At 38.1% G+C, this 21513-nt stretch overlaps 1 protein-coding gene across 4 annotated transcripts; it reads right to left on the minus strand.

Annotated features, from left to right (window-relative positions):
• Positions 1-7320: 7320 nt before the first annotated feature.
• On the minus strand, positions 7321-16967 carry LOC122056007 (probable ADP-ribosylation factor GTPase-activating protein AGD14). 4 transcript variants are annotated; one of them, XM_042617738.1, is made up of 15 exons: positions 16856-16967; positions 16605-16731; positions 16239-16358; positions 12400-12461; positions 12130-12217; positions 11965-12026; positions 11804-11897; positions 11263-11649; positions 10313-10753; positions 10088-10237; positions 9897-10004; positions 9719-9802; positions 8616-8856; positions 8453-8522; positions 7321-7773 (listed from the first exon to the last, which is right to left on the minus strand). In XM_042617738.1, exons 3-15 carry the CDS (start codon positions 16335-16337, stop codon positions 7659-7661), a joined length of 2001 nt encoding a protein of 666 aa, XP_042473672.1. In that variant the 5' UTR covers positions 16338-16358; positions 16605-16731; positions 16856-16967; the 3' UTR covers positions 7321-7658. The 4 variants fall into 4 exon arrangements, with proteins under 4 accessions (XP_042473672.1, XP_042473674.1, XP_042473671.1 ...); XM_042617740.1 differs by having other exon boundaries at positions 11263-11497; positions 11561-11649; positions 16605-16959; XM_042617737.1 differs by having other exon boundaries at positions 16605-16960.
• Positions 16968-21513: the final 4546 nt, after the last annotated feature.

The raw sequence follows: 21513 nt of genomic DNA on the forward strand, positions 1-21513 counted from the left end.
TGATTGTGTTCACCTCCAGGCGTGGATTCTTCCGAGTGCTTCTCGCTTGGGAGTTGACCATCTCGACGTAGTATTGTCGAGCGGTCAGCTGATCGCCTTTGACTTCGCCGACCCCGTCGTCCACCGGAAACTTTATCTTTTGGCAATAGGTAGATACCACCGCCTAGAATTCATTAAGGGTCGATCGACCCAAGATGATATTGTAAGCCGATGATGCGCCCACCACGATGAAGTTGGCGGTCCTGGTTCTCCTGAGTGGCTCTTCCCCAAGCGAGATGGCCAATCGGGCCTGTCCGAGCTACAGTACCTCATTGCCCATGAAGCCGTATAGTGGGGTTGTCATAGGCAGCAACTCATTTCGATCGATTTGTAATTGATCGAATGTCTTCTTGAAGATGATGTTCATCGAACTCCCTATATCAACAAAAGTTCGGTGAATAGTGTAATTAGCAATTACCGCTAGGATGATCAGTGCATCGTCATGAGGGATCTCCACTCCCTCCAAATCGCTGGGGCCGAAGCTAATCTCGGGCCCTTCGGCTTTCTCCTTGCTGCATCCCACGATGTGGATCTCCAGTCGTCGAGCGTATAACTTCCTGTCTTTATTGGAGTCACCGCCAGTCGGCCCACCGGCGATCATGCCTATTTCTCCTCAGGCGATATTGCTTCTGTTTTCTTCTTCTCGAGCGAAGAGTCTATTTCGCTCGGCCAGGACTCGAGCAGGATCAATGTTATCCCTCCCCTGGTGTTGATTGCGTTGTTTGAGCGCTCTTCTTTTGTCCTCTCGCCGCCCGGCAAATCGTTGTCTATGTCGTCGATCGGGAGTTGGAGATCGGCGGCGATATCCTCTTGGAGTCGGTCGGCTATCGATCGGCATCATATCGTAACAGTCGCGTGTGTTGTGCGTCACCGACTGATGAAAGGAGCAAAACATGGGCGTTTATACCTTACCTCTTGTCGTCTTCTGCCGACTAGAGGCCACATGTTGTATGGCATGTGTCCTGGCCTCTTGGTGCGACCGAGCTCCCTCTGCTCTTGGCCCTTTGGGCGGCTGGTGGCTCTTTGACGGTCGTCGCTCGGGCGCCGGCGTGAGTTCGACCGGCGTTTCCTTCTTCCTTGTTGTCTGGGCTTCTTTCACATTTATGTACTCATTGGCTTTCCTGAGCAGGCGATCGAAGTCCCTAGGCAGCTTCTGGATGAGCGATTGGAAGAACTCTCATTTAACCAGCCCTTGAGTGAAGGCGTTCATCATCGTTTCAGATGAAACTGAGGGGATATCCATGGCTATTTGATTGAAACGCTTAATGTACGCTTGGAGCGCTTCCTTGGGGTCCTGCTTTAAGGCAAAGAGACTGACGCTCGTCTTCTGATAGCGTCGGCTGCTGGGGAAATGATGCTAGAGCACAGCTCGGAAGTCCTTGAAGCTATGTATCGAGTCATCCTACAATCTTCAGAACCAGCACTGCGCTGAGCCGGAGAGAGTATTGAGAAAGATTCGGCACTTCACCCCATCCGTGTACTGGTGCAGCGTGGCCGCATTATCAAATTTATCCAAATGATCCTCTGGATCGGTCGTTCTATTGTATTCCCCGATCGCCAGTGGAGTATAGTGCTGGGGTAGAGGATCACACAAGATCGCTTGGGAGAACTGCAGATTGATCCGCTCGGGCGAAACGTGACTTCTGGGTGCCTTTCCTTTGCGCGTATCCCGAATGGGAGCGTCGTCCGAAGATGACCCCCTTTCCTGGTTTGCCTGCGCTATTTCTGAGAGGGTTTGGAACAAGGCGCGATGAAATGGGATGTGCGCAGGCGGCCTTCCTGCGTGTTGGTCGGACCTCTATTCTTCCCCCATATGGAAACGGGTTCCGATTGGTCTTCCAGTCCCGCTTGTCCTCCTGCTGCCGACATCGCCTGCTATTGTACTAGCCGATCGGCTAGTGCTTGCTGTTGCTGCTGCTCGAACATCTTTGCCGCTCGGGCTTACATAAGCATGTCGAGCTCCTCTTTGGTGAGCGTCACGGTGGTAAGTTGTCTAGCATCCTCCATATTCTCAACTCGGATGCAGGTTAAGTTCTTATAGACGGCGCAAAATATGATCATGTCCAAAAGTCAATAAGATGGAAAGTTAAGGATGTGGCGCTCCCGCTGACCGTCTGTAGACCTGGCTCGGACCTGTAACACAGATTACGTCAGTGCTGAGCCAGGGAAGGGGTCCCCTACGTTGGCCCTCCAACGCTCAAGTCAATCACCGGCGATGAAGTAGAAGGCGGAGTGAAATGAACAGTAGCGAGAACAATGTCTATTGCGTATTGTGTACCTCCGTTGATGCTTGGACCCCCCCTTTATATAGATCTCCTGTAGCGCGCGTGCACGCTTCCCAAAGCGAGCACGTTTTCTAAAGTTTTCCCTTAAAAGAATTGTAAGTAAAGTGTCTCTGACACAGTATCTTAATAGGCCGAGCATATCTCTAAAGTGACAGTGGAAGTTTCCGTCGTACGATCTTCTAGTTGTCCATGCTCGGTGTCAGTGGCACTAACTCCCAAAAGGATGTCGATGGAAACTAGAGAGAGTATGCTACTAGGCCGAGCGGGTTGGCCGCTCGGCCGGAGCTTCGCTGTTCCTATGTCCCGTCCGCTTGGCCGGGGCTCCAATGTGTTTGTGTCACGTCCGCTCGACCGGAATTCCACTGTGCTTGTGTCACGTCCGCTCGGTTGGAATTCTACTGTGCTTATGCAACATCCACTCGGCCCGGCTCCTGCACATCGTCTCCTCCTTCGTTCAGCGTCATATTCTCCATTAAGCATCAGTCATTTGACCTCCCCGTGTCGAAGGCGGGATCAGACCGGGACCTTCTCTCCCCGGTTGGGGCATGCTCGCCCGACTGGCCAATACTATCTGTGTGTTGATCGCCTTAACTTTGACCTTCACCATGAGAGCTATCCTCTGCGGGGTGGGGCCCCTCCTAATCACCGCATCATCAATATTTTCATTGTATTCTTCAAATGATCCTTTATCAATAGAATTTGTCTTCTTACAACAAATGACAACCATTTCCTTTTATGCAGTAGATGTAAAAGTGTTACTTACTCGATTATCATTAACTTGTTGATGTAACATAACATCTATAAAAATGTTATCTATTTCATTAGTCCACTTAATCATATCCTTCTTGACTTGTTCGACCATAGAACTCATTTCTACTCAATACCTGTATCAAATGCATATGTGACAATGAAAAAAAAAATCAAATCTTATACATAGTTTAAACTCGTTTCATTCAACTATATAATATTGGATTGACAAACATAATCAATGCATAAAAATAATATCCAATCGAAGAATGTCTAGTAATAAGATTTAGCAATAGGATGCTCAAAATATCACAGTATTCAAATTAAGCATTATTAATTAATATGCTACATCAAAACATTCTCATAATTTTCCAAATAAAACCAAATAAGTCTTTCTTTAGTTGTTATTGTAATCCGACCATGTAACATTAGCTATGTTATCCTTGATCATATTCTCTTGCCTCCCATTATCATCTTGTCTCTCATTACAACTCACTTCATTGTCATAATTTGCACTCAATTCATGATCCACTTCACGAATCAACCTCTCGTCCACCCCTATTAAAAAATTATAAAGAATACAACACACTAAGATAATGTCTGTGTGAATGTCAATTTCATAGTAAGGTTCTATTCCACTAACAATAATTGAAAACCTCTTCTTTAAAACCTCAACAACTCTCTCAATTGCATTGTAAAGAGATGCATATCTAAGATTGAATAACTCTTTTGCATTTGTAAGGTCACATCTTGAGTATTCCTTTAATTGATAATGAATTCCTTGATAAGGGGTAATTAAATCCCTTTTCAACATAATCAGAATCAACTAAATAGTATTTACCTACCAACAAACAAAGGATATAGGTTTAATCATATTTACTTCCAAACATTGTCCACTAATAAACATTAATTGTAAACTAAATACCATGAGGAATTATTAATTTATCATGTCTAGATAGCGCATTTTTGACGATTCGAGAATCGAATGTAGTTCCTTCCCACCCAAATAAGATATATGTGAACTTCAAGTTGAAAGAACATGTCGCCAACACATTCGTAGTGGGTCAATCCTTTCTTCTTCTATATCTAGGTGTGTCTACATCGGATACCTTACCATGCATATGAGTTCCATTAATGCACCAACATAAACATACAATTAAGAGACAATGAGCATATTTAGCTACAAAGTGCCTTACAAACCTTCTAAAATTCAAAATAAGTGTTACCTTGAAGTGAGAGTAGAATCTACTACTACTCTATATAAGCAAAGGGATTTTAGATCCATCTAGTTACGTTGCTTTATAAAATTAGTATGAAGTTCAATAATGACTTTTAAGACTTTATGAAAATGATTATTAATAGTCCATGTACTTCGACAAAAGAAAAAACTCAACTCTTGATGTTTGACATCATAGCCAGGCAAATATAAAAATTTAGCAACCTTCTCTTCAACATTTGAATTCCTATTGGCTTTTACCCTTGTGTTGTACTTTCATAGTTCACACAAGCCAACAAAGTCATCCACACTTACTATAAGAATGTTACGGCAAGCCTCATTAGATGTTATCAGGTTGTCCAATAAAATATGTCATCCATTCTTTTTTTTCTCATTATTCTTCATTAGACTTCCTCATTAGATGTTATCGGATTGTCCAACAAAATGTGTCATCCATTCTTTTTTTTTTTTTTTGCTCATTATTCTTCATTAGATTTTTATCTACATACGTATTCATAGCTTTCAACATCATTCCAATAATAACTACACAATTTCTATTTATGAAAATTTTATCATCTAAACTCTACATACTATCATTGTTCTCCTCATAACAATCTAGTCAACTTGGTGATTGGCTATAAACTGACCCCATGATTTATTTTATCCTTTCTGATAACCTAGAAACAAGCTGTGAGAGACGTCTAAGGTGAGCATAATCATCTTTTACTATAATTATTCTCCTCATAACAATTATTAACATTAGAATAATCTCCATCATTATCACACTCCATCTCATTAAATATGTAGAAAGATAAACAATAATAATAGACTACTATAATAATTCATCAAAGTTGTTTGCTATCAAAAACAAATAAAAGTTGTAATAGTTAAAGCTGAGTCATCCATAAATCAAGTTAATTAATGGTGTTTATGAGAATTTTATAATTATAGATTTAGTCCACTAAAAATTTCTCCCAGAAGTGAATTATCATATAATCAGCTTTAGGGTGATGATTAGCAACACAAAGGGGTAAAATCAAAGCTAGTCTTGGGATCAAGGTAAAATGGCATGTATTTTAATTGAAAATTAAAACAATGATAGAAACCATCCAAACGTACACTAATCAATGAGCAGGATAACTAAACGCGTAGCAGTCGTTAGTAATTGCAGGAGGAATCGTAGAAGAAAACTGGAGCAATCTTAGAAGAAAATTGGAGCAACGACGTGCATCAATCACAAAATAGTTGCTTACAATAGTTGTGGATTAATCGTGAGAGCGGCAATCTTGGAACAGCAGTAGCAATCAGGGATGATCACGGATCAGATTGGTTCAATTATTGGGGTAAAAAATTATCCGGTCTTACTAGATCAGATAATGCAATATCAAGACCTACATCTAACCTTATATCCGACAGTTTTTATGTATCAGATATCCGACGGGTTGTCAGTTATTTGGATATCCGACCCTATATCCAATGAAATATAAAATATAAATATAAATACAAAAAAAAAATAAAATATTTTAAAATGATAATAGACATTACTCATTATACGTTTTAGCAGCTAATCGAAAATATCTACTATAACATGTAGTAACTTATCGACAGTAGCTGCTATAATGTGTAACAACTTATCAATAGTAGTTACTACAAGTAGGGATGATCGCGGATCGGGTTGGTTGGGTTATTAGGATAAAAAATTATCCGACCCTACTAGATCAGATAATGCAATATCAGGACCCTATATCCGGCCCTATATCCAGTAGATTATTTATTTTCGGTTTAATTCAGGTCGGTATAAATGGATTCGTCGATTTAACGAATTGACTGCTCACCCCTAGTAGTAGCAATCACGGAAGAGAAAATAAGGGTGGAGTAGTCACAGAAGAGACAAAGAGCAATCGACGGGTGAGGAGGTCCGCAAGAGAGGAGGAAGAGGAAATCAGTGATCAGAAAGAAAAAAGGAAAGGTTTAGTGATATTTATGTGATTTCCTTTTTTTCCACTTTTCCTTCGTCTTTTCGTCCGATTAGAGGGGATAAATTTTATTCACCAAAGGAATATGATTTTCATGGCCTTTAAATTTTTAATAAGTAAATAATAAAAAAAATCCCGCAGCAGAAAGTTACCTCTTATTTTACTTTCCCTACCTCCAAATAAACAAAGCTACGTTTGGTTCGGTGTAATGTAATCTTACTTGTAATGTAATCAAATTTATAATGTAATGTAATATAATATTGATTACATTACTACGTTTGGTAATGTAATGTATGCAATCTTTGATTACAAGGATGATTACATTCTTTTGTTTGATGTCCATTATTTTTTATAAAGAATGTAATTCGTATTATTATAAAATGACAAAAATATCCTGCGACCTCTACCGATGGTCGCTGCACCTCTGCCGGAGCTTGCGGCAACCAACGGTCGTCGCCGTTGGCCGGCCGTGGTCGCCGACGGCCGGCCGTGGTCGCCGACGGCCGGCCGTGGTCGCCGACCGCCGGCGACGACCGGTAGGCGAGGTCGACAGCGGTGGACAGCGACAGCCGATGACAGTGGATGGCGGCCACGGTGGACTAGGGGTATATTCGACATTTAAATTTTGATTAAACGATGACCTCATAATATAATCCGATTACATAGTATTTGCTTTGTAATCCAGATTACAAAACTTCACTACCTTTTGTAATCCAGATTACATTACATTACATGTTTAAAATTAAACCAAATAAAATAATCAACCTTGTAATGTAATCCTGATTACATTACAATGCAAATTACACCTTACCAAACGTAGCCAAAGTGTCAATCTTTTAACCTTGTCACTTTCAAACTCATTATCAATCATTCAACTTTGCTATTGTGAGTTTTTAAGTTCACATGATTCTCATCATCCATGCAAATCCAGACACAACAGCACCAAGACATGATAAAAGTGAGATTGGTTTTGTTCTAATAAGAATGGCCTTCGAGTTTGTATATGCAAACCAAGAAAAGAACAGCTGAAACATAACTGCTTCAACGACATTTGCAGTTAACTATGTAGATCCAACCTGAAACTACCATCAACACATTTGAAGGTGTCACAAAATGGATGTTATGAAAATACAATACAAGGCCTATACATGAACATACTTGGGTGCAATTAGAAGATCAAAAGACCAATATGCAAATAAAAACCTCAACAGCCCTAGTTTCTTCCATGCAATAATTACAGTCTAGCAATAATTACAGTCTAGCATCTCACTATCGCCGCCATGAAACAGAACTTGAGATATTGTTTGTTGCAACTCACCTTTAAGCTCCCTAGGCACCTGAAAGCATGGAGAGATCTACAGACACAAACAGCAAATGTTTCAATTAGTGCACCATTTAACCAAAAGGATTTCCGCCTGGAGAAGAAGTTGGGGTATGTGATGGATAGTTTCTGGAGTCTAAATGCTGGTTCAATGCAAGTCCTTCCATGTTAAACCCACCAGATTGATGCCTGCATTCACAACAAAGACTAACATCATTACTTCTGAAGCTATTCAAAGAAATGATATTTGTAAATGGAAATTGCCAGCATATGGTCTTCAGAGATTATTATTGTGTCAACAAGAATGGAACCCATGTAGAGGGGCAACAATGGAGCAAGCAGTAAGGATCTTTGTCTACTACATTAAAAGAATAAAGATAGAGGAAGCAATTTTTAGCTCCTTTTCCCAGACGTGATTCCGTCCAAGAGTGGATTGGAAAAGCATGGAAACGTTGAGAAGGTTTTAGAAAAAGACTAATTTAGCTTTGCAGCTCCCAGGAACAACAAGATTAAAGGTTTTAGTTTTTTGGATTGACCACATCATTCCTCATTTCCTCGCTTTTCAAATAGACAAGACTAAGGAAACCACTCTCACCTCCCTTGCCATCACTCTTCATTCTTTCCACACTTCATTCCCTCAAGTATCTTGAGAATATTTCTCTGGTTCCAAAATAGAGAGTGCCACCACCAGCATCACCAAGCATTTTGATTTAATCTCCAAATATCACATAGCAATTTAGAAGCTAAAACGACGTACATTTTCTATCAATTAGTTTAACAATTTTTCTGCATTCTAAATCATCTAGACTCCCCAGCATGGAGAGATTAATTTAAAAAGAAGAAAAAAAGTTAACTGCAAGGAACTTACATAGCAGAAAACATAGAACTAGATGGTGCAAGAGCCACATGCCTTGCACCTTGCTGAACCACATTTGGACCTGAGGATATTGAACTTTACCATCAGCATCAACAAATAATTAGCCAATGGACATATTGAACAACAACACAAAATTCAAATGTTAAAATTCTACCTCGAGGCATAGTTGGCATTGGAATTTGTTGTGGGGGCAGCCACTGTTGGGTCGAAAAGCTGGATGTGCGCACAAAATATGAATGGTCATCAAAACTAGAAAATGCTCCCTGAGGAACAGTTGACATTGGAGTTTGTTGTTGGGCCAACCACTGTTGGGTGGGTAAGCTCGATGTGCGCAGTATTGATGAATGGCCATCTACATTAGGCAGTGCTGCTTGCAAAGGTGCTAAATTTGGGAACTACGAGGGGAAAAAAGAAATATATGGAAGTAAGAAATGACCATGGCAATAGACTTTAGTTGTCATGAATATTTTACATCACAAAAATTCATGAGATACTTTAATTTTATTTTAATTTATGTTACACAAGGAGCATTGCTTTGAAAAATATCTACCTGCTCCTAAACAACTCATGCAAGCTGCATAAGCTTATGCAGCAAGTGACACATGACACTGGCATAAGGCCGCAAAGGATCATGCGAAATAGACCAATGTTCAACTTGTTAATGTGGCACAAGGTGACTCGCTCACCCCATGTGCCCCTCCACGTCCGTCCCAAGACAGTTGGAAGGGAGGTAAATCACGGTGACCAAGCGGCATCTCTTTAGGTGAGAGGGATTTTATTCCCCATGAGATTGTTCCCCCGCGGATTCGACCCCCTACTTTCATGTGACAATCTACCACCCGAGTACCAACTCAGCTATCCATGGGGTCAAATGTCCAACTTGTTAAGCTCCATGTCATATTAAAGTTAATATTGATCAAACCTATTTTTCTAAAAATTAATCTTATTTCTTAGGTCGACAAGTAAATTGTCATCTGGATTGTAGTGGCTGGTTATCATACATTGTCAAATGTTGAGATTTTGTATATGGAAGTTATGGATTGGTTATAATGTTTCATTTAATCATTAAGTGATACATAAATTTTGTGTGGATGCTAACTCAATTTTCTGACACATGATGTTAATATGATTAATGCTTCTTTTAAAAAAATGCATTTCTATATGGTGTATGTATTATGTAGTGGCTCAACTGGACATCGCTTGCATAAGCTATTTGAAACTTTGATAAGAAGAAATTTGACTAATAGCTGAAAATACCGTGGAAGCATGAGCTAATCTAGGCTCTTCAGCAAGAGCAAAGGGGTTTGCATGTGTCAAAGAATGAGCATAAGTTGGCATGGCCTGCAGCATAAAAAATCAAGGCATGTCAATATGAAACAAACTGACCAACCAACAAAACGATTCCTTCCAAAAAATGATAAGAAACAGGGCATACGATCGAAGATGGATATTGCACTTGCATGCCATAACCCATATAAGGTTGAGGTGTCTGATAGTAAGGGAATGGTCCAAATGAAGAAGGATAAGTCATAGTGAACAAATCCTGCAATTGGCATTAATTTCATGAGGAAGTTCCACAACTTCGAGAATGTGAGCCATAGAAATACTTTGTAATCAAATGAATACCAGAGGAAGTTCTTTTCTTGTGCCTGGTCTAGCCACTGCATTTCTTGGCTGTTGTGAAATTCCAGTAGTGCTTTGATGATTTGGTGTATTTACCACTTGAGAAGATTGCCCAGTTACAGCAGATACAAGTCCATGAACAATTGGAGACACCTGTTGTAGAAAGTTTACAAATCATAATCAGTTAACTAAAGATGTTGATGGGTTAAAAATTTAACCAAAGCTAACCGGATTGTATGGAGGCCCAGAAATTGATGTGCTAAATGGTTGATTGCTTGAAACATTAGGAACTTCGAATAGAGATGAATGATTCTGGTGACTGATTGACAATTGCACTGGATTACTCTGGTTTGATAATGAAATAGTCCCAGCAACAACAGAATGGGCTGGGTCGGCAGTTGAAGCAATCTGCGGAATTGACAATTGGTACAGAAATGATTCTGCTGGGCTTCCCATTGAAGTAACCTGAGTCGGTTTAAGAGAGGAAGAGTCATCAAATGATGCCCAACCTCCACCCTCAGCAGGTGATGTGGTGGTTTGATGGGTAATAAACTGATCTGTAGCTCTAACAGAATCTGGACCAGGATCTGCATCAAAATCAATCAAACTTCTAGAGCTCACCGCCTTTAGTTCAGCAGAAATCCCAACACTGGATCCTGATACTGTACTCTGAAATATACCAAACAATGAGCATCCTGCTTTCATGGTTCTTTATGGTGAACACAGATATCAGAGTTAACAAAATTGAACATTTTGAAGTTTCTACAAGACATACATCAATCTCAAGTTAGCAGGCTAAGTAACTGACATGCTATGGCAATTGCTACTTCTGAGTTCTGAAGTAGACTAAAATTTAGTTCCTTAATCCCAGGATCTTTCTAATCTTAATGAATAAACCAAGACAGTCCTTCAGCTTTTTTAGTCTGTTTGACATATTATCAAATAACAAACAGCGAGAACAGCTCATGAACTCTGGACAAGTGTGATTGGTATTGCATTGGCAAGAAAATACAATCAATCATCTATACACTAATAATAATGGATCATGAACTCTGGTTTCACCCAAGTCCGCGTGTTGATACTAATTACACAAGAGAGCAAGATTTATTCACATGAAACATAAACATAGATGTCCTCAGTATATACTAAATAGTCTTCCGAATTACTTGAAAAATCACCTGAATTTGTGGTGAATTATGAGGGAATTGAAGTCCGGTAAACTTTGTTAGCTCATCTTGAATTCCAGTAGACTTTGTGGACTCAGAAGATAGAGGAGGTGGAAAGTTGACTACTGCTCCAATAAGTTGCGTCACAGGGGATTTAGATATGTCAATCTCTTTTTGTTGGCTTGGAGATCTTCCTTCGAGCTTTTGACCACCAGGAGTTTGGTGGTTTTTTCCGGATTTGTCATCTCTGTCAAAGCGGCCAGGATTAAACTCATATCGGGGACTTGTAGAACTAGGTCTTTCACCATACCGCTGGACATCCATATCATTGTAAGTTGGGCTTCGGGAACCAAGATAAGAATCTAACTTCTTTTTGTCATAGGGATCTTCATTATCACCCTATAAATTGGCAAAATTTTGTCAGGTTTAAATATGAAGAGTCTCATTGCTACAGCATCTAAAATATAGCACGGTCTATGTTGCATGATTTCATAATGTAGATGACAGAACAAATTAATTTTTTCAACATCTTACTCAAGACTTCAAGAATCACCTTAGACCTTGGAGATCTGGATGAACTTCTTTCTCCTGTGTATCTTCGATCCATGTAAACATGTTTAATGAATTCTCTGAGTCTGACAATATTGCTGTAACAAAAGATTGTATAGATATAACACCCACATAGATTCAAAGAAGAGTTTTAGAACTGCAGACCTGCTATCGGGAAAAGAATAACGCTGAGCATCCCACTCTTTAAAATAGATCTCCCTAGCACACTGCATGATAAGAGGAATAAAAAGCAAAAGGAAAAGAAAAGTGTAACAGAACATTTTCTGCATGGCAAGACAAATAAAAGTTCTCTGATGTATGGCTCTCAACCTCATTTCCTCCTTGTTGAAGGGAAGAAACTTCTTCTGAAGAAAACTTGGCCATGGATATAGACTTTACACGGTGTGTGAACTCCCGGCTTTAGAACATGGTTGCAAAATCAGAAAAGGACAAATAAGGAAAAGTCCACCTTCGAGTTCTTTGAAAATTTTATCATCAACAATTGTCTAATACTCTGCATCTCTATGGCTATTTGCATGGAGGCAATCGAAGAGAACAAGAGAATAACAAAGCCAAAGAAAACAAACAAGCAGAACTTACTGTATTCCGCTGCAATTAATACATATGAATGTCCAGAAATTTGTGCATACATATTGAGGTCCCTGATCAGACGAAGCAAGTTAGCATAGCCCGTATGTAACAAGAAATAACATGTAAGAAAAGAAAAATCAAAAAGAACTAGTGTGTCTATCAGGAAAACACATATTAGCATAAGCCAACACCATGAATTATGGCTATAATCTGGATCTGCAAGCCACATTACGAAATTCAAAGAGAATGTCAGATGAATGATTAAGTTATGAAAAGGGGGAATTGGTTGTGCTCCTCCATCTTGAAGTACACATACTGAACACAATTAATTTTTTAAAAAGTCCAAATCATGTATAAGAAAAATTAATGGAATATGTGAAAAGCCAACATATAAGCTAGGGCAGGAAGTATACCCCTCCAGAATATCATGTCAAACTCTGGGATGTCCATGGAATTGAAATATTCCTGTAGACGAGTGAGTAGATACTATCATTACTCAAGATCAATCATCTTGAGCTGGAATAGCAGGCATTCATCACCACCAATGGGAAAAGAGATTGGTAACTCATAAAAAGGATTTTAGAAAAGAAAAAGATTACGATTGATGAGTTTCAATTATTTTTAGATGTAGTTATTTCCAAAAGCTAGCTGAGGTGGATTCATCACTCTCTACATCAAGTGCTCAGTGGCATAGCACAACGAACAAATAAAGATATGATTCATCACTCAAGAGGAACGTAACTGATTCTCAACTAGAGAAAAGGAAATTGAAAATTGTAGTAATTCAAAAACTTATCCTTTACATGGGATCATAACTCCCTTTTATAGTATGATAACACTACATATTCTTTATAAAATAACTAAATTTTCTAAAGAAAACTCTAATTATCCTAATATAACTCTACCAGACTATTTTTTTAAAAAAAAGGTAACCAACTTTTTGAAAATTCTAACAAATTAAAAAAATTAATGACTTAGAAAACTTTAAATAGTTTTAAATAAAATTAAAATTATTGACTGTCTTATTTCCTCAACCAAAGAAAACTTGACTCCATTGAGTGGGAAGGTGGAACTAGCCAGTGTGTCAATGCAACACATTAGCGCGAAGTGGCAATGCCTCTCTAGTTGAACCCAGACAATTGTTGATTTATGTTTTTAATCATTGTCTTTTTGTTGTCAACTTGTTTTCCTATTTGTATTATTCTTCCCCACTGAGGAGATTTCGACTCCCAGCGAGTTTTCGACTTTTCTTGTTGGATTGCCTTTTCCAAGCATTTGCTAACCGTCTAACAATGTTTTTTTCACTATGTTTTATCTTTGGGCATCCCTTCCGATACGGAAGAAATGGATGCTCTTTGGTTCTCTTTTTGCATTTTGACTTTAAGATATTCACTTTTGGTTGTGCTTTAAAATGAGTAACTAAACATTGAGTGTCTTATACAACAAAAATGATATGCGTGTCTTCGTTGAAATTATGTGATGTGAAGGTGATAATGATGAGAATAATTTCACAAAACCTATAATAGAATCAACTTACTGAGATGAATGCTCGAACTTCTCCTTGTAAATTATTGTATCATCCATTTTAAAAATTGAACTTGTGTTTAAATAAGTCAGAAAGATGAACAAACAAGAATTATAATCAATCTTCATTACAATATGACCAAATATAGTAGATATCAAAGAGATGAATGCATTCAAAAGTAGATGTGATGAGAGTAAATTTGAATTAATGAATGAAATATAAAAATTCATTGTACCATTAGGCATTTTATAATAATCATTACTCAACACTAGTTTATCATAGTAATCAGATACATTTCGCATATGTAAAGTGGAATTTTCAGTTAGGTAAATAAGACATATGGCATTTAACTCAGATGGTTAACGAGCATCAATAATATAAGTAACTATGGAAGAACTCATGTTATTTGTAAACTTTTAAATTGTTATCTTGCATTACTAGATTATGATGGTTTTTATTTTTTAAATTTCCTCATTTGACTTCTTTTGATAACATAAATGAGTTACAATTTGAGACTCTAAATTAAGTTGATTAGTCTCTAAAGAGGTTGAGTGAACAAGAAATTTTTTTGAGATTGCATTGTTAAACGACTTGTCTAAAGTATGATCAGAGGGCTCCTCAAGATTGCCATCAAATTATGGAGGTTGAGTTATCACAAGATTTATTTAAGCATAAATCTCTCATTTTAGCTACAAGTTCATAAATTGTAAAAGAACTAAGGCTTTTGAGTGATAGTCTCTAATGCTTTAGACATATCATCAATAAGTTTCAACGTCGTCTAACCAATCAAGAAATCCAAGGGTCCATAGTTCTATCAAATGTGTCTGTGATCTTGTATACATGTGATTCGTAACACGTGATTTACAAAAATAATTAGATTCTTCCTTAGACATGGGATAATGTAATTGTAGTGCATGTCATTTCTAAATTTAAATTTAGCAATGTTTGAAGAATAACAAGCCTAATCATTAAGTTAGTAAATCACATGAGTATAACTTGATTGATCTAAATCTCACATATATGTGGTGGCACTTATAGTGCTTTCTCTTACCATGTTAATCTAAATATTGATAATACAATTAATAAAATAAAATAATGGATGATAAGCACATTAAATGTAAGTAAAAAGTATGTCAATGATGATTTTTTTATAAATAATGATTATACTAAATAGAATTTTTTTAAAACTTTTGTGAATAACATAATAATATGTATGAGAGTGTGAGAAAAACTAATTAAACATGAGCAATTTTTAATTACCAACTAAATAAACAAATGAAATGTTCAAGAAAAGGAAAATTTTAGACAAAGATGATGTAGGTTCAGTTGATGTTGAAGTTGTTCTATAAAGCTCATGTCAAACTTCTATGTTGTAGATGGTTGTCATGAAGAAACAAAGATGATTGCAATAGTGGCGATTGGGAGATGATGTAGCGACGATAAAGATAATGAAGCAACACTGCTCTATTGTGAGGCTGTGGTGGGTAGGTTAGTAGCAAAAAAAGGAATGACGATTGTGCAAAGAGAAAATAGGGCATAGTGAATAATAACAGTGAATGAAAGTGCAATACAGATGGAGATGATGATAGTGAGGAAAAGAAAATGGATAGTGGGGAGAAACAATAATAGTGAAGATGACTAGGAAAGTATTGACCACCAAATTAGGAATTAATATTTAAGACAACACAACAAACAAACAAAAATACAATCCTCACCTAGAGAAAAGCTTCCGATTCTCATCAAAAATTGTATTAATACACAAATTGCTCTATTATATGGAATCCTAACCTCCCTTTTATATTTTGATAACACCACTTATTCTTTATAACATTACAAACTTTTGTAACTAAATCCTAAAAAAACTCTAATAGAGTTTTCTAAAAATCTAAACTTTTTAAAAGTTCTAACAAATTATAAAAATTATAGATTTTGGAAACTTTAAATAATTTCAAATAGTATTAAAATTCTTGAGTGCATTACTCAACAAACCATTTCCTCAAGAACCATTAGGAATTATATTGTGATGCACAATGCTACCCAACTCCAACCTACAATGAAAGGTTACAGGACACTGCAGAAAGCAGTGAATTCCGTTTTGTATATCCATGAATACAGGTAAATGTGAAGTAAAGAGAGGGGAAAGCTGACAAATATTGCAAAGGGACCCAAAAAAAAAATGGGGAATGAAACTTTTAGGCGATTATGGATATGTGATATGTGTGAAACATCCGGAGCTACAATAATTCGGCAGCTTCAACAGATTAGAAGAAACCTAACTACACAAACAGCAGGCGGGTGAAGAAAAGTTGATAGCACGAAGTACCAGGCTGTTGCAGTTTATGCATCTCCGGTTAGCCGGAAGCTTCAGCAGTTCCCGGATAGCCCTCTCGTTCTTCTCGTCTTCCTTCACTCTGCTCGCCATCGGAAATCCTCCACCTCAATCCTACAGCAACTTAAAAATTCAATTAGAAGCATCCTAACAACAAAAAATGAAAAGGAGAACAAGGATGAAAGCAAACTGAAAAAACAAAGCGCAAGTCGCAAGCAGTCAAGAAGGAAGTCCGACAACGTCAGAACTCCTCAAGATCTACAACTTATGAAGACGAAAACTACAAGTACGTAGCAAAAAAAAATGGACTTCATACAAAAGGAAGAGAAATTTTTTTTTATATCTTTAGCTTCCTCTTACGTTCTCAACTAGGGCTCGAGGATGATGGTAAGACAAATTGGATGCGGTGGCGAAGCGGCCGCATCGAACGATACTTGCAGATTTGGAAGTTTCTACTTAGGATCAGATTGAGCTGCTGCTGTTGATGCTGCGGATGGTGCAAATCGACAGAAATCAAAGCATATGCGAGTAATTAAACTAGATCGGAAATAGAATACGGCTGTTGTTGTTGTTGTTGACTTAGCTCCGATGGATCAGAAAAAGGAGACTACTTTTTGTGGTTCTGTGGATTCTGCCAAAACATTTCGCCGATGGGTGAAGAAGAGGCAGCCTTTGCCGGTCCAACCGTGCCTCCCTCCCTCGGCTTTACCCTTGGTTGTTTCGTATTTACATCATTGCCACTTTCCAATGTTAAAAAAAAATATAGAGAAAATAATTGTTTGATTTTCTGTATCAAGGATAAATACCGTTTAGGCAAAAATCAAAAACGATCCTCGTTCATCCCAAATGTTTTTCGTTATCGGTACGATGAAGAGAATAAACAGTTGTCGAGTCTTAAGTGTTTTTCACCATCGGTAAATAAAGAAAATAAATCACGATAATCAAACCTAAAATCCATAACGAAATGAAAAAAAAAAACAAAAAGAGTCAATTATGATAACTAAACGGCCCCTTTAATCGGAGTGATTTTATTCCCTAAATAATTGTTCCTGGGCGATTTGATTGTAAAAAACAAAACCATGTTTTATTTATTTATTATATTTTTAAAAATTATTAAAGAACATTTTATTTTTTATCCTAAAAATAATAGAAGGCTAAAGTAAAATTACTTTACCTTTATCAAAATTATGACACATATAATATTTTACTTTTTAATCATTTATTAAGATTATTTAAATTTAATCAAATTACTTCTACTTTATTAATAGTTTTAGATTAGATCGAATTTGACTATTATACTTTGAGATTAAATTGAATTTGATTGCTATACATTCTAGCATTATAATATAACTAATAAAAAACATTTTAATAATAAAAAAATTGTATCCTTTTAATTTTTCTTAATATTTTTTAAAATTGTAAATTATTTTTTTAAAATATAAAAATAATATAATTGAAAATTTAATTCTACTATAAATTTTAAATTTTTTGGAATGATTTATTATGACACATACTCGAAATCTTGATTCTAGTTAAAGTAGGACGGTAAATGAATTGAACGTTCATGAATAAATTTGGTATTCCGTTTGGAAAGAATTTATTTATGTTCGTTCAATATATATAAAATCAATTAAATGAACAAATATGAACAACTTGTTTAACTAAACAAATAAACTTGAATGCATATGTATTCGGTTTGTTAACATTCATGGACAATGTTCGTGAACAATATTCATGAATAATATTCGTGAATAATATTCGTAAAACATGTTCATCAATAAAACTCTCATCAACTTACTAAATAAATAAAGAAACTTTCAAAATGAACAAACAAATTTGTATAAGCTCAATAATTAACCAAGCAAGCTTAAAATATAATAATTTCAAATAACTAAATAAGCTTGAATTAAGAGATAACATATAAATGAATCAAACTTAAGTCAAATTCAAACCAAACTCAAACTCATAGAAAAGAAACAAAGTCAAGATTGAACAATCATTTTAATGGTTTGATTCATTTATTCTCGATTATCTTATCAAACAAAGTTTGATTCAATTTAGTTTGTTTACCGCCCTAAGTTAAAGGAAGAATATTGGTTTACATTAGAGAACGAACAAAGTAACCAAATAAATGCGCCAAGCTTTATTCCCTAGTGAATTGTTCTCTCAAGATATTCAATATATGCTCTCATATAATATACAGCTTTTTATCAAAAGGAGCTGTCACGACCGGACACGATGATCATAACCATCCCTCTACACGCCCGGACACGGTGATGTCGCTAGAGGTATGCCACAGCAGGTCCCACCCAGCAAATAGTAGTCCTCATGAGTCGTCGGTCCCACTTTTAGCAAGTGGTCAGCTATCAACGAATTTGGCACGTCTTTACCGTGAGTTGTTTGCTGTGGACTGGATAGATCTTTGTGGTGGATCTATGCACCCTCATGGCCTTTTTGGCAAAGCCCCAACGATCAACAGATTTTGTGTTGTCTTTATTGTGAGCCGTTTGTTGCGGAATAGATAGATCTTTATGGTAGATCTATGCACCCTCCTGGACTTTTTAGCAAAGCCCCAGCCGTCAACAGATTTAGCGTTGTCCTTACCGCGAGTCATTTGCTGCGGACTAGATAGATCTTTATGGTAGATCTATGCACCCTCATGGGTTTTTTAGCAAAGCTCTAGCCATTAACGGATTTAATGTTGTCCTTACCACGAGCCATTTGTTGCGAATTAGATAGATCATTATGGTGGATCTATTCACCATCCATACCCATGCCATCACACGTACATCCTTACTCTATGTAGCTGATACAGTCTCTCAACATCGTATCACACACACCCTATACAATCATAGTATACACTCACCAACATACTATATCTCTCATCCTCAACGCTCACACATGCATAGCCTCACCTCACAAGCATACACTCTCTCTAAAGCAAAAACTAAAATATCTCCATAGGTAGATGCTACCAACTAGCCTGGCTGGTGTAATGTTGCGTCCGAGGTGAGGCCAAGGGAACAATAGACATGCGTCTGGACTTGCCTAAAAATGTCCTCACCCTAGAATGCTTCACTCTCAACCTCAAGCGGTTCTAGGCCTACCAAACGTAATGCACCATCGCCGCCATAGCAGTGTATCGTGCTCTCACCACTAGCCTTGTGCCTCTGTACTGCCTAATAAATACCCGCAACATCCTCCGATAGGCAGTCATCATATGTGTTATATGTAGCCAGTGCCTAATGCGATATACAACTATCGGATCTGCAAGCACCCAAAAAAGAGATGCTCTTACGTCTCCTCTGCCAGGCTACAAAAGTGGCAAACCCGATCAGCCTCCCCTAGGTACTCCAACCGATCTCTGGTAGGTAACCTACGGTGGGTGAGTAGCTATAAGGTGAATCGATGGCTCGGCTAAATACATGTCCTCCATACCGTCCTTGCCCACGGCTTGCGGGTGCCAGTCTCCCGAAAGAAATTGTATGCATGACTGATGGTTGAGCGGGCCTCACTGTGCTAGCTGAACCATCCCTCCAGTGCCTGCTGGGGCTGCATGAATGAAGCCACCTGAAGTGACCATCTGATCTCGTATCTATACTAGCCTCTTGAGTAGCAGAGAGTCAGTGTGTTTGGACTACCACCTCCATATATCGGTATCACATAAGTAAGTGTGGTGTATCCATCGCATCTATAGGGCATCCTGCTTATCATGTATGCGTCATAGCACCCTGGATAGCAAAGCAGTGTTCCATTCTGTTAACTCCCTAAATCCCAGTCCACCCTCTTCCTTTGGCGTGCAAACCTCAAACCAGACTAGGGGGGTGCTTAGTTGTCCATAAGAAACTTTTGCATAAGCTATATATACGGTCCACTACTCACATCGACAATGGGAGAATCGACATCCAGTAGCACTCTACCCCTTACAAGACTGACTGTATCAATTCCACTTTCCCCACATAGGAGAGTGTAAGTTTCAGCCATATATTGATCTGACTACGAAGTGCATCAATAAGTGGGTCATCATCTGCAATCTTCAATTTCTCAAATGCCAACGGAATCCCTAAGTATATGTAAGGCATATGGCCCTCCTGGAAACCTGTGATGCTAAGAAGCTCTTCTTTAGTGGCATCCTGTAATCCGACCATATAAATACAAGACTTACTCAAGTTTGGCCTTAAGCCCACCATCATACCAAAGTTCTCCAAGCAACCCATTAGTATCCGAACAAAATTTTTGTCCCCCCCTGAAAAAAAGCAAGAGATCATCCGCATATGCAAGGTGGGATATCCGCAGGTCACGACACCTCGAGTGGAATTGGAAATCATCCCTTCGCGTTCATTGACTTAGCAATCCGGCCAAATACTCCATACATATCCCAAAAAGGTAGGGCGAGAGCGGATCCCCTACCGTAAACCTAAAGCACCTTTGAAGTGTCCATGCATGCCCCTATTGATGGACAAAGAGAAACTGGTGGTTGTGACACATTCACGAATCCAAGCAATATGGGGGGCGGACCCAAAGTCCTGAAGTGCCTCCAACAAAAAAATCCTAGTGTACGATATCGAACGCCTTCTAGAGGTCTACTTTCATGGTGGTCCTCGGAGAAATCCTCTTCTGGTTGTAGTTCCTCAATATCTCCTTCTCTAAGTGAATGTTGTCCGCAATGTTTCTCCCTTTGATGAAAGCTACCTGAGCCGAGTAGAAGATATGTTTGTTGGGATATGCTCGATGTGGTGTGTGTTATAACACGTTTCGTAAATATACGTAGTGGAAAATAAAACAATAATAATTTCTAAATTATTACATCACACGCACCACACGCATACAAGGATACAACATGCCAAATATGATCGCATAATTAAATTTGTACGGAAAGTAAATTTACGCTAGGTGTACCTTACGGATGACCTATAACGAGAAGGGTATCAACCGTAGTGACATTGTTGAATTCGCCTCTATTCGTATCCACACCGAGCTCCTCAAGATAACTCCTTGAGTACAAGCCTCTCCTTCAAAAGTTACTAGCCACGAGCGAAGAAGAGGGATCAAGAGGAAGAGATTTCTTCCTTGTGGTGGTCACGACAACAAGGGGAAGGGCTTCCTCTTGTTGGCAGCGGTAAAGAGTGAGGGGAGAGGGAGAGGAGAAGAGAAATTGGGTTAAGGTTTTCAAAAACCTTACAAGCCAACTAATAATCTCATGTGTATAATTTTCTTTCAACCATATCAATATATAGTCCTCATAAATAAGTTGGATTAAAAAGTCAAA

Source organism: Zingiber officinale, chromosome 3B, assembly GCF_018446385.1.
Source record: "Zingiber officinale cultivar Zhangliang chromosome 3B, Zo_v1.1, whole genome shotgun sequence".
NCBI lineage: Eukaryota > Viridiplantae > Streptophyta > Magnoliopsida > Zingiberales > Zingiberaceae > Zingiber > Zingiber officinale.

Excerpts from the sequence above, each read along its gene's own strand:
- LOC122056007 (XM_042617738.1), bottom strand. The coding sequence starts at position 16,337 with ATGGCGAGCAGAGTGAAGGAAGACGAGAAGAACGAGAGGGCTATCCGG. Across the intron at positions 10,238-10,312 it reads CTGGGCCTCCATACAATCCG|GTGTCTCCAATTGTTCATGG; the intron begins GTTAGCTTTGGT and ends TTTCTACAACAG. Across the intron at positions 8,857-9,718 it reads GATTAGCTCATGCTTCCACG|TTCCCAAATTTAGCACCTTT; the intron begins GTATTTTCAGCT and ends TTCCCCTCGTAG.